At 41.0% G+C, this 12,827-nt stretch overlaps 1 protein-coding gene across 1 annotated transcript; it reads left to right on the top strand.

The window, feature by feature from the left end:
• The first annotated feature begins 5,212 nt into the window (after positions 1 to 5,212).
• On the top strand, positions 5,213 to 9,771 carry nr4a1 (nuclear receptor subfamily 4, group A, member 1). The gene is made up of 7 exons (XM_070839359.1): positions 5,213 to 5,292; positions 6,081 to 6,873; positions 7,009 to 7,138; positions 7,234 to 7,397; positions 7,494 to 7,696; positions 7,844 to 8,022; positions 8,589 to 9,771. Exons 2-7 carry the CDS (start codon positions 6,091 to 6,093, stop codon positions 8,843 to 8,845), a joined length of 1,716 nt encoding a protein of 571 aa, XP_070695460.1. The 5' UTR covers positions 5,213 to 5,292; positions 6,081 to 6,090; the 3' UTR covers positions 8,846 to 9,771.
• Positions 9,772 to 12,827: the final 3,056 nt, after the last annotated feature.

Below are 12,827 nucleotides of genomic sequence, written 5' to 3'. Positions count from 1 at the left end.
AAACTGTCCAATATACATCACAATAATAACATGCTGTCACAGATAGCATAACGTTAATTGTCTCAAATGGGGAAATACAAACCTGTGACAAATTAAAGGTGTTAAAATATGAAAATTATCTGAATTAAATACTGTGGTCATCACAGTCACAGTCAAATGAAAACTTTAGGGAGATTTCGGAGTGACTTGTTAGACAAAACACCAAATGAGTGAGTGCCTTTTGGAAAAATGGTGTTCCAATAGAGTTTCTGACCGGGATACTTTGGGCAGACTTTTATTTGCCGGTCAGTCAGTCCACCACTTTGGTCTCGACTCACTTAGGTTTCTTGACCACTACTGGATGACTTGCCATGAAGTTTTGTACAGACATTTGTGTTCCCCAGAGGATGAATCCTACTGACTTTGATGACCCCCTAACATTTCCGCCACCATCATCATGAGGTCAGATCTTTGATTTGATCTTTGGTTTGTGACCAAATACCCACAAAACTGACTGCAATTCCCGTCAGCCTCAGCTGTACTTTGTGTTAAACACTGATATAAATATTAGCATGCTTTTTGTGACATTTGTTCACTTTTAACTACTTTGATTGTTTAGCTGTTGTCCAAAAGGTTTAAATTTAGGGTCATTTTGTCAGCCATATTGTTGTATTTAGCAATAACATGCCAATGTCATTATGGCAATGAAGAAACATTAGATCCTCTAACGCTGTCCAATACAACACTACCACAGAGTACAGCTTCAGAATATACCACTGAATGGAGTCTGGTAGTTTTCACTAAAACTAAACTTTTTTAAGTAAGGTAGCATTCATCACAGGGCTGTTGCATTGCATTACATCATACAGGTGCTTCTATTTTTCAGGACCCTCGTTGTACAAGAACATATCTATAAACAATAAATATTAAATCAAGTGCAAATATAAATAAAACACTTATAAATTCACACACAAACATGACTTCATATCATATTGCAGGGATACCTTGCACACGCCATGAAACCATCAATGTGACTGCCAAACATGAAGAGGTCAGTGGACACAAAGGCATGTTTAAACCTGATCACCCTCTGCTGGGGTTCTACCAGCTAAGAGACCTTGATATTTTGGGTGCAGAATACGTGCTGTGTCAGACACAAAGTGATCTAAGACAGACTGCTTGTGGATCAGGTAAAGAGGCAGGTGTTACTGAACTCCCGTCAAGCTCACGCAGTGTGTTTCCAGTCAAACGTCGACGTACATGTGAGAGGAAAGCGAGTTAAGGATTTGTTGAGTGAAGTACAGGCGTGATTTTGATCTTTTTTATATTTCAGATCAGTTTCGTTGCAACATTTCACAAATTTCTCTTTTTCAGCCTTGTGCACTGATAGATTGCCTTATATCAGATATATCAGAATATCTAATGGCATAAATATCAGAGTACATGTGATGGCACTGGCCTGCTGTGTACGAATGGTAATAAATAAGTGATGCCACTTAACAACAAAGGAACTACCTAAATCTCTGTTAAATGAAGCAGTGAATGAAAGCAGGCAAAAATCAACAATTGGCAATTGTGCACAAGCAGGGGAAGTTGCAAAGCGCCACTGATAGCATCATATCTGCCTCATTTACATCTGCATGCAAACCGCCTGGGACCTAACAGACGACTGACTTCAACAGCTATAACTTTTTCCGTCTGTAACAGTCGGAGATTTAGTCGCTCTATCTGATGAAAATACTTGGTTATCTGTGTCATTACAATGCTGATCTCCCTCATGGATTCCCCACAGTTCTCCTGGTTGCTCACGGATTTGAAATGAGTAGTTAAGCTGGTGAAATCTCACAGAAACAAATACAGGCATGAGCTCAGGGTATGACAAGTTTGGCCTGAAGAACTGGAGGATTTCTCCACAATGACAAGCATCTTCTCAACTCAAAAATAGCACCCTGGAGGAGCAACAGGTGGTGGGTGGATCTCTGGCTATGCACACGTGATAATACGAGTGTGCGTGTGCGAGAACAGTTGCGCATAAAGGCCATATTCATTGCACATCACATTACAACGGCCAAACAACAGTCTTTACTCACACACAAACACACACATTACACCTGACAACAACCTCCACTGTCCTGCCACCAAATCACTTTTGGTTGTTCTCTTTCATCTGAATCTGCACCCAAAGGAGATCCAAAGAAAGGATCTTATTGATGTCACAAACTGCGCCCTGTGTCCGATAACCCAGATCAGATAACCACTGACATAAGTTTCAGTGCACCGCGGCTGGTTGTCTTCACCAGTGCTGGCATGACATCACAGATGTCCAGTCATTCAGAGGAAGAAAAAAATGAACTGAAGGGAGATTAGTTTCCACTTTAGTTTGAAACCAGTGGCTCGTGAGCCAAAACGAAGCTGTTGGCTTCCACATAACTCTTTCTCCTCTGGAGAGAATGACCTTGAACAGACAACTAGTACAAAGATCACAGCTGAGGTGTTCCCTTATGAAAATATTCAGCTTGATACGTGTGTGTGTGTGTGTGTGTGTGTGTGTGTGTGTGTGTGTGTGTACAGCCTGCTTCCTCTGTTGCACCAGATTGTAAAAAGCTCTTCCTGCCATTCGTGTCATGAATGACACCGAGGGGCAGTGAGCACATCTTTAGCGAGCCTCTGTCGTGTCACAATGGAAATGTAGGCGATAGTAGTCAGAAGTTCTTAATTAGTTTCATTCCACTTTCCGACTGGACCTCATTAACTTTATGATGACATCATAATACAATGTAATACATATGGCCCTGCAATAGGACAGCAACACAAACTATTACCTTGAATTGGTGGGTCTGATAGTATCAAATGATTCAACATTAGCTTTAGGAAGCTTATTATTATCATGAGTACCATAGTTGGATTGGATTGGATAGCACTGTGTTGTACAGGTGGTACCCTTTCTGACCCCTGGACATGGTTGTGAGTAACCAGGTAACCATGTTGGGCCCCTTTTAATGTGTTTCCCACTTGTACAGTTTCTACATGCTAGAATATTAGATGGCTCCAGATTTGCTGTGTGGTACTTTGACTAAACATGAACTTTGGAATATGCAAAACCGAAACACAAAACTGAGCTAACAAAGGTCTTACAACTCCCTTTTTAACAAAGGGACCCTATTTGAGGACAGACCCTAACAGCAGGACCCCTGGAGGGCCTTCATGTCAGAGGTTATTGTGCTTTTTGATGCATATTCCCAAATACATGTCCAATAAAATGATCACTAGCCAGTTCACACATTGCAAACCTATAGCCTTTTAAGACAGTAATCTGTTTCAGCTCTGCCTGTTAGTAGTTAGTAGTTACAGTGGATATAAAAAGTCTACACGTCCCTGTTAAAATGTCACGTTTTTGTGATGTAAAAAAAAATGAGACCAAGATAAATCATTTCAGAACTTTTTCCACCTTTAATGTGACCTATAACCTGCACAACTCAATTGAAAAACAAACAGAAATCTTTTGGGGGGAGGGGGGTAAAAATAAAAAAAGTGTGCACACCCTCTTATAACTGGGGATGTGGCTGTGTTCAGAAAGAACCAATCACATTCAGAATCGTGTTAAATAAGAGTCAGTACACACCTGCCATCATTTTAAGGGCCTCTGATTAACTCCAAATAAAGTTCAGCTGTTCTAGGAGTCTTTTTCTGACATTTTTTTAGCTGCATCTTACAGCAAAAGCCATGGTCCGCACAGAGCTTCTAAAGTATCAGACGGATCTCATTGTTAAAAGGTATCAGTCAGGAGGAGGGTACAAAAGAAGTTCCAAGGCATAAGATATACCATGGAACACAGTGAAGACAGTCATCATCAAGTGGAGAAAACAGTGACAGTGACATTACCAAGAACTGGATGTCCCTCCAAAATTGATGAAAAGACAAGAAGAAAACTGGTCAGGGAGGCTGTCAAGAGGCCTACAGCAACATTAAAGGAGCTGTAGGAATTTCTGGCAAGTACTGGCTGTGTAGTACATGTGACAACAATCTCCCGTATTCTTCATGTGTCTGGGCTGTGGGGTAGGTTAGCAAGACGGAAGCCTTTTCTTACGAAGAAAAACATCCAAGCCCGGCTAAATTTTGCAAAAACACTTTTGAAGTCTCCCAAAAGCATGTGGGAAAATGCGTTATGGTCTGATGAAACCAAGGTTGAACTTTTTGGTCATAGATCCAAAAGGTATGTTTGGTGCAAAAACAACACTGCACATCACCAAAAGAACACCATACCCACAGTGAAGCATGGTGGTGGCAGCATCATGCTTTGGGGCTGTTTTTCTTCCACTAGAACCGGGGCCTTGGTCAAGGTGGAGGGAATTATGAACAGTTCAAATACCAGTCAATGTTGGCACAAAACCTTCAGGCTTCTGCTAGAAAGCTGAAGAGGAACTTCATCTTTCAGCATGACAACGACCCAAAGCATACATCCAAATCAACAAAAGAATGGCTTCACCAGAAGAAGATTAAAGTTTTGGACTGGCCCAGCCAGAGCCCAGACCTGACTGCAATTGAAAATCTGTGGGGTGATCTGAAGAGGACTGTGCACAGGAGATGCCCTCACAAGCGTTTTTGCAAACCGTGGGCAAATATTGCCAAGTCAAGATGTGCCATGCTGATAGACTCCTACCCAAAAAGACTGAGTGCTGTAATAAAATCAAAAGGTGCTTCAACAAAGTATTAGTTCAAGGGTGTGCAACCACATTATTTTTGGTTTTGGTTTGTTTTTCCCTGCAATCAGAAAAAAAGACTAATGTGATTCTGTGACTTCCTGTTTATAAATCATAAAATCATATTTTTCCATTGTATCAGCAAAACATGCTACAGTATAACAAAGAGTCACTTGTGGGATATTGTGTGATTCAGTAGCCACTGTTGCATTCTGGCAGTGTGTCAGCCTCTTCCTGCTTAACATATCAAATTATATTCGGCTTTATCGAGCTCTGTTTAGCCGCGCGCGTGTGTGTGTGTGTGTGTGTGTCAGGAGGACAATGCTGCGGTTCTTCGCCTTACGCGCGTCAACGGAATCCCGTAGTGCGTCATCGTACGTCTATTTTTCTCGAACGCGCGCTGTGATTGGCCGGAGGCTGGAAATCTCCCCGCCCACCGCCGGGCCTTGTATGGAAACGTTCTCTGACGTCATGGGTTCGCTAAAGCTCAGTATAAAAGGGAGGTGGAGGTGTGAGAGGAGGGACTGGTCTTCAGCTGGGAGACACTGAGGATGACTGACGGCCGTTTGAGGAGTACAGACAGTTCAAAACACCTGTAGACTGGCCTTCAGAGGTGAGAAATATTTATGGTTTTCAATACAGTCTGAACCTTATTATTAGATGTTTATATTATAACTGCAGCGGCACCTGTGCATTAAAATAATAATAGAATTATAGTAGAAAAATGCAATCTAAAGAGCAGCTGCTTTGCACGAATATAATGTATTTTTCCATCTATTTCCATCTGCACCAAAATGAGTTTAAGTTGTAGATTACAGCTTGGAAATTAAAGTGCAACAGGAGGTCGCCCCAGTCTTTTCCATGCGCCTCATATGTTGGTACTGTGCCTCTGTCTGCAAGCCAACCCCACTTACTGTACCTTCCAGGCATGTGCAGCTGACCATACTACATAGTAATGTATGACAAGATGATTAACTGTTGCTGCAGTGTGAAGAGCAGAGTACTCATAAAATGAAGAATGCTTATTAGTTTCTGTGCAGATTTCCAACTGGGGATCAGGACTCACCCCCCCCTAACTTAACCTGGAATTACATTTAATCTTTAAAACGTAACTGAATGTAGGAGGATGTGCACGATATATATATCATAATATCAACAGATATCAAGAAAGTTCTTGCATTATTATGTTATCTTGAAGCTTAAACTACTTCACAGCAAACCTAAACCTATATATTACAGCACATGAATACCGTGTACAGTACACAGAGAGGGGTAAAACCCAGCCACTCATTTTAGCCCCAGGGAGCCCTAACTGGCCCTGGCTTGAAGGTTAGCAATAAAATTGAATGTCTGAAAAACAAGCTTGTTTGGCTCTAACATTTTTGATTACGTCTTTTTCAGTCTTGCAGCCATGACTTGCATACACCCCCAGCATGGACCTCAGCCCTATGAGAACAGCCTTGGCAGCTCAGAGCTTCAAAGCACAGACTTTATCTCCAGGCTGGCTGTCGATATGAGCAGCCCACGGCACCACGTCTCTGCTCCATCCCTGCCAAGCATCAGCTCCTTGGTGGACACTAACGTGGGCAACATTGACGCATATTCATGCCAGTTTACTGCAGCCCCTGCCCACGCCGCTCTGTCGTCAGACCAGGAGACCTCCTTCAAGGATGACCTGCAAGTTTACGGCTGCTACCCTGGAACGTTCATGCTGAGTTACCCGGACGAGGCCGTGTCCCCTGCTGGATCTGATTATTTTGGCAGCCCTGCATCAGCCTCATCTCCTTCAACCCCCGGGTTCCAGAGTCAGCATGTGTCCACCTGGGATTCAGCCTTCGGACCTTTCTCACCAAGTCCAGGATACTGGGCGGCAGAGGAGACCTCAGTGTCACACACGCCCTCTTTCTTCACTTTTGCTTCAGGGTCTGTGGAGGATATGTCTCAGTTGGCTCAACCACGCTTAGGAGAGCAGGATCCTTTCACTTTGAACCACCCTCAAGCATCTACACTGGCCTTCCCCTCGTTGGTGGCAGAGCAAGCACGAAGTCTCGATGGCACCGACCAGCTGGAGGGAAGCACATCACCCAAGTTAAAAAGTCCCAGTGGAAACGAGGGCTGTGCTGTGTGTGGGGACAACGCCTCCTGTCAGCACTATGGGGTTCGCACCTGTGAGGGATGCAAAGGGTTTTTCAAGGTAATACAATCCGACTTGTCTATGCAGCCAGTTAAACCATATCAATACAAAGGCGTGAAACATGTGTCACCATTCTGGATGTTTTGTGCCAGTCTTTGACACGTGTCTAGAGTAATTCTTCTTGTCATTTCACAGCGTACAGTACAAAAAAATTCCAAATATGTTTGCCTGGCCAACAAGGACTGTCCTGTGGACAAGAGGAGGCGGAATCGGTGCCAGTTCTGCCGTTTCCAGAAGTGTCTAGTTGTAGGCATGGTGAGGGAAGGTGAGTTCAGTACAAACCCAGATGGATGGTGGTCCAGATGTATCAGGATGCTAACGCTGAACTGAAGGTAACGGTTGATGTCTCCATTCCTGTAGTCGTGAGAACGGATAGCCTGAAAGGACGAAGAGGTCGCCTGCCGTCTAAGCCTAAAGTTGCGCAGGAGGTGACGACTACTGTGTCCCCAGTGAGCATGATCGCTTCGCTCGTGAGGGCCCACATCGACTCAAACCCCAGCATTGGGAAACTGGATTACTCGAAGGTAAAAAAAAAATTAAGAAAATAAGTTATTTGGAAATATTTGATTACCAACTGAGGCATCTGCTTGAACTTGTCTGCTGTCTGTCTGTAATTTCAGTATAATGAGAAGGAGGTCAGACTGAACCTGAAAGAGGATGCTACTGACATCAAACGGTTTTATGACTTACTCACATCCTCCATGGAGGTCATCAGGAAGTGGGCGCTGAGCATCCCTGGTTTCTCTGAGTTCTGCTCAGAAGACCAGGAACTGCTGCTGGAATCTGCATTTGTTGAACTCTTCATCTTACGTCTTGCATATCGGTGAGTGCAAGTGCAGCTTCCTACAAAACCTTTGCGATAGATTTAAGCGGTAACAATAAACCAAAACAAGATGGATTATATAGTGTAAGTGTAGTATACCTGCTGCCTTGGATAAAATCAACACATGATGTCTTTTTTCTCTTTAAGTTCCAATCCTGAAATGGACAAGCTCATCTTCTGCAATGGGGCTGTGCTTCACAAAACGCAGTGTGTCCGGGGCTTTGGGGACTGGATTGACTCCATCTTGGAGTTTTCTCAAGGCCTCCATCGCATGAAGCTAGACGTTTCCTCCTTTTCGTGTCTCACCGCCCTGGTCATAATCACTGGTAAGTTTAACACCATTAAACACATCTAACTTCAGAAGCAAAGATATCACTTTAAGTCAGAATGAGAGTTGATCTCACGCAGCCTGGACAGCAGTTTGCATAAGGAATCTGGTGGACAATACAAGGCAGTTACACAATGCAAGATTGACACAGCAGGTGTTTGACAAAATGTAACACGACCTCACGTATAGTGTAGACAAGATGTAATGTATCACGGCGGACTAAACATAACCACAATGCAGGTTCACATTTGACGCCAAGAATTGTTCCCACATAGCAGTGTCGACACCACTGACAGCACTAGTGTGTCCACTTCAGCAGTGAAGCATTCGACTTGATACAGTGAATGTTTTGTATTAAGATTTTCCAAATACAAACCAGAGTTATGGTCTTTTTTATAGCTGAATATAATCAAATTATCAAAGAGGAAATTATTGGATTAAAAATCTGATTTGTCACTGCATGGTCTCAAGGTTTGTGTTATGTGTGTTTTGTATGGGGTAAAAATAATGAAGTATAAGGCTCTGAATCTAACTTGGGTTTTTTATTTTATTTTTCTTCTGCAGACCGACATGGTCTAAAGGAGCCAGACCGTGTGGAGGACTTGCAGAACCAGCTCATCACCTGCCTGAAAGATCACGTCTCTGGCTGCGGCGCTGACTCGCTGCGGCCCAACTACCTGTCCAGGCTTCTCGGGAAGCTGCCTGAGCTCAGGACTCTGTACACTCAGGGCCTCCAGCGCATCTTTTACCTTAAATTAGAAGATCTTGTTCCTCCACCGCCGATTGTGGACAAAATCTTCATGGACACACTTCCGTTTTGAGTGTGAGATGGGAAAATGACCATCTGTGATATGAAATCTGGAGTTTACATGAGAGCCAAAGAGGGGAAAAAGGGCTACTTCTGAAGTGGATGAGTTTTTACAACTCATGTTGCAGAAGCAACATGTGCGTGGAGCAATCAGAAAATGCTCTTCCTACTTTGTGTTTCGAGGATATTGTGAACTCTGCAGGTGGAATCAGACAGCTCATGGACCAAAAGGTGACTGTTTACACACAAGTTGCCATGAATGGAAATATTTCTGATGGAGGGAAGATGATTGCACTTTCCAAACAGTTATAACTGAGTACAAATAATATCTGCACCATCATTTCTAGTGAGCATAACTCCGCTTTTTTTGTAACAATCTTTTGTTGTGATTTTGATGACTGTAAATTGCACTTAAAATATCCAACAAAGCATTATAATGATATCTTAAGCTCAAGTATTAAAATGGTCATCATTATATCTCTATTTAGATCGAATATTTCAGGTGCTTCATTCATTATTTCACAGAAACATTTTATCACTGAAATACACTTTTCAGACCCCAAATGGATGTTTGGTGAGTTCATGAACATCAGCATCCAAAGCATGAGTCACTCAAACCTTCAATTTGCTTTATATTAAATGCCACCATTTCTATTTGGTGATAGTAACGTAGGTTAAACCTACAGAACTCTTCGGTCGTATCATTCATGTATCATGAATAAACATTGAGCAGCTAAAGATACTGTTTATCATCCAGTACAGTCTTATACACTGGTCTTGTATGTAAATTATTTTGAATCTGTTTTAAACCTGCTGGTGATTTTGACACATGAACTGCACTCTGCAGCCTGGGGAAAATGTAATTTTGTTTTGGCCCTGTTATTTTTACGTACTAAGAAGTTATATTTTACTGCAGCTAAACATGAAATAAAATTTAGAAATGCATATTCCAACTGCTTCTGTCATCTGTCACTTATAAAGGAGTATAATAAGTTTTAAACCATGATTTGCGTGACTGCAAATTGGGATTTAGCTGAGAAATTAAAAAATGTTTTCATATCATGTTAAAATTACAATATACAGTATAATTGTTTTTTGTGCGAGTAAGTCATGACGCATCATTTAGTTTGTGTGTAATAAAGTATATTCATCAATTTGACAAAAGACACACAAAGACACATTTCATTGTAATTGTAAATGATAAAGATTATTGTAAATGATAAAGATTATTCAAAGATTCAAAGCGTTTATTATCATGTGTACAGTGCAGAAACGGGTTTCCCTGTACAATGAAAATCTTACTTTGCCATCCACACTGAATGCCAAAGAGTAAAAAAGAAGAGGATAAAATATAAAATATAAATATAAACTACTATAAACTATAATATAAACTACTATTGCTATATATAGACTCAGTCTTTAGTTATAAAGACTGATAGAAATCTTTCTTATTTCATATTGAGTACGTAAGTCAACTGTTAATTCTTCTGTTGTGTGGCAGTGCTGAGTAACCTGCTGTGCCAGTTGCCTGTAAGCCTGAGTCAAGTGTAATTTCTTCTTTTGGCATCGGGTCAGAACATACTGCCGAAAAATGTACCCTCGTCCACCTCCCTCCCAGTTATGTGCCAGTCTCTTTTTAGAAGCTGATGGAATTCCCCGTCCGGTCTCAAGTGTCCCAGACTACTTCATCATTGTATAGTGCCACACTCTCACATGCACGTCAGAACATGAATGTACACCTTTTACTGCTTGAGGTAAATGTTATGGGACACTGCTACAAGTCAGGATAATAAAAGATTATTTATAGATGATAGGTTTTAGGTTATTATTCAAGTGCAGCTGTTAGTGGCACGTGGGTCTCTATCATTCACGATAACGGTACAAAATGGGAAAAGTAATCCATTTACCATCACCTATATGTATATATGTCAGCTGAGAAGACATTGCAGTAGAGAAATGTTAAAGATGTGTTTGAGTAATTTGAAGACTGTCTTCAGCACAGACAAATATTGACAAATTGACATTTGTCGACTGTAAAATGTTCCGGTTGGTGCAGATAAGATGAGATAAGATAATCCTTTATTGATCCCCATGGGGGAAATTCAGGTGTTGCAACAGCCAAGATACAAGTATACAGAGTTAAAAATACAAAATTAAAATCGCAATAGAAAAAGTACACACATTAAAAAGAAAGTGACAATTATGACAGTGACGTCATATGTAAGTAGCAGCAGGTTTGAAGAAAATATATCTTCATCACAGTTCTGAAATAACCAAACTTAAGGGATTTTTTGTTACCATTTTTTATATATAATATTGAAATCAGCCACAAAAGTACCAATCAGACTCTGTTTGCCACTTGGTTCACTTCATTGGCTGAGCCTGACATTGTGTTCGTGTTAGACGATTTGTTGAAATATCATAAAAAAAGGAGCGCCTTGGTAACTGAGCATTGTTGGTTCAACTCCAACCAACATTTGTCTGTTGGTGCCAAATATGCAGCAAGTATACAACACATTCTGTCTACCAAATAAAGACACTCTTTCTAAACGCTTGCTTTAAAGATCAGTTAGAACATTACTTCTTACTAGGCATTAGGTTGCCAGGCTGTGAACAAGCCGTTATAAAGTAATGTATTACAACTGATAAAGCCTTTATCAAGTCCATTTGTGTTCAAATAGTGTTTATTTAAAACTTCAAACATCCAGTATGATCCAATATAATTACCAAGCAGTACACTGGACTACTATGAGTCACTAAATGCACATCCATCTTCAGCTGCAGTCAGATTATGTAAACTGGGGGTGCAAGCCAACAGCGCATTGCTCTATTATGGAAAGCCGAAAGGGTCTCAATTCACTACAATTTCACTAGTGTTTTATGTATTTATAAACATCACCCGACATTTAGAAACACTGGCCTAAACGCCATCACGCTTTGTGGAAATGTTGGCTGCTGGCCAGTGTTATTTAAATGCCTGGTTGTGTTGACAGCCTGTCTCTGTAGTGTAATAGTTATGACAGCTGCCTTTTGTGCTAATGGTTCAAATGGTTCATTGGTTTTTTACTTTGATTTTGATTCAGGTTTATTTAACAACTAAATACTTAAAGTTCTAAACTTTCACACGGTTTGTTTTTTGTGGTATGAATTGATTGAATACTCGCAGTAAGATTTATATCGTTATTGTGGAAAAGATTTATCTTTTATTTCAGTGACAGTCTCTTACACTGTCGTTGTCCTATCTTGATTGGGTCTTGAACCAGTAAGGACATTAAAGGTAAAGCAAATGTCTTATCCATTACATTACACACCCAGGCATTTAAATGATAGTGGATGGAAGCCGGCATTTACATAACACCTGATGGAGTTTAGTACGGCATTTATGTTTGCATGAAATTCTGAGGAAATTGTGGTGAAATTTGATCCTGTAGGCTTTCCTTAATCTTATTTGAGTTCCTGTATATTTATTACACTTGGACTGAAGTGATTCCGATCTGTTTGTATAGACTCTTGGATCTGGAGGTAACTTAGAGCAAAATTATCTAAGGCAGCAACTCTTGAGTAATATCTATTAAAAATTCTCTGTCTGGTGTTGTAATGCAACTTAATATACAAGTTGAAGGACTTGATAAACTTTAATATAAAAGACTTAGGCAGCAAGAACAGCTGGGCCAAGTCAGCATCATCCTGACTGCAGAATATATGTGGGTGATGGTACATTGACAACAATAACATGGGAAGGGTAGCTCTCTTATGATCTACCCATCATGCCACAGTGGAAATTGGGGAAACTGAGAGCAACTTGAATGCAGTTTGTGTGAGTGGAGTATGACAAGCCGGTAATAAAAGAGGATCATGAGCTTCAGACAGAGTTACAGGATGAAAGGCCAGCTCCAGGGCACAAACTGTCCAGTAGATATTGTGCAGGACTCTTATGTCAGTGAGAATATGAGAATGTCACATTTATAAAAAACGATCGACAGAGAGGCTTTGGT

Source organism: Pempheris klunzingeri, chromosome 11 (assembly GCF_042242105.1).
Source record: "Pempheris klunzingeri isolate RE-2024b chromosome 11, fPemKlu1.hap1, whole genome shotgun sequence".
Lineage (NCBI taxonomy): Eukaryota > Metazoa > Chordata > Actinopteri > Acropomatiformes > Pempheridae > Pempheris > Pempheris klunzingeri.
This window is presented reverse-complemented; position numbering and strand designations above follow the sequence as displayed.

Excerpts from the sequence above, each read along its gene's own strand:
- nr4a1 (XM_070839359.1), top strand. The coding sequence starts at position 6,091 with ATGACTTGCATACACCCCCAGCATGGACCTCAGCCCTATGAGAACAGC. Across the intron at positions 6,874-7,008 it reads GATGCAAAGGGTTTTTCAAG|CGTACAGTACAAAAAAATTC; the intron begins GTAATACAATCC and ends GTCATTTCACAG. Across the intron at positions 8,023-8,588 it reads CGCCCTGGTCATAATCACTG|ACCGACATGGTCTAAAGGAG; the intron begins GTAAGTTTAACA and ends TTTCTTCTGCAG.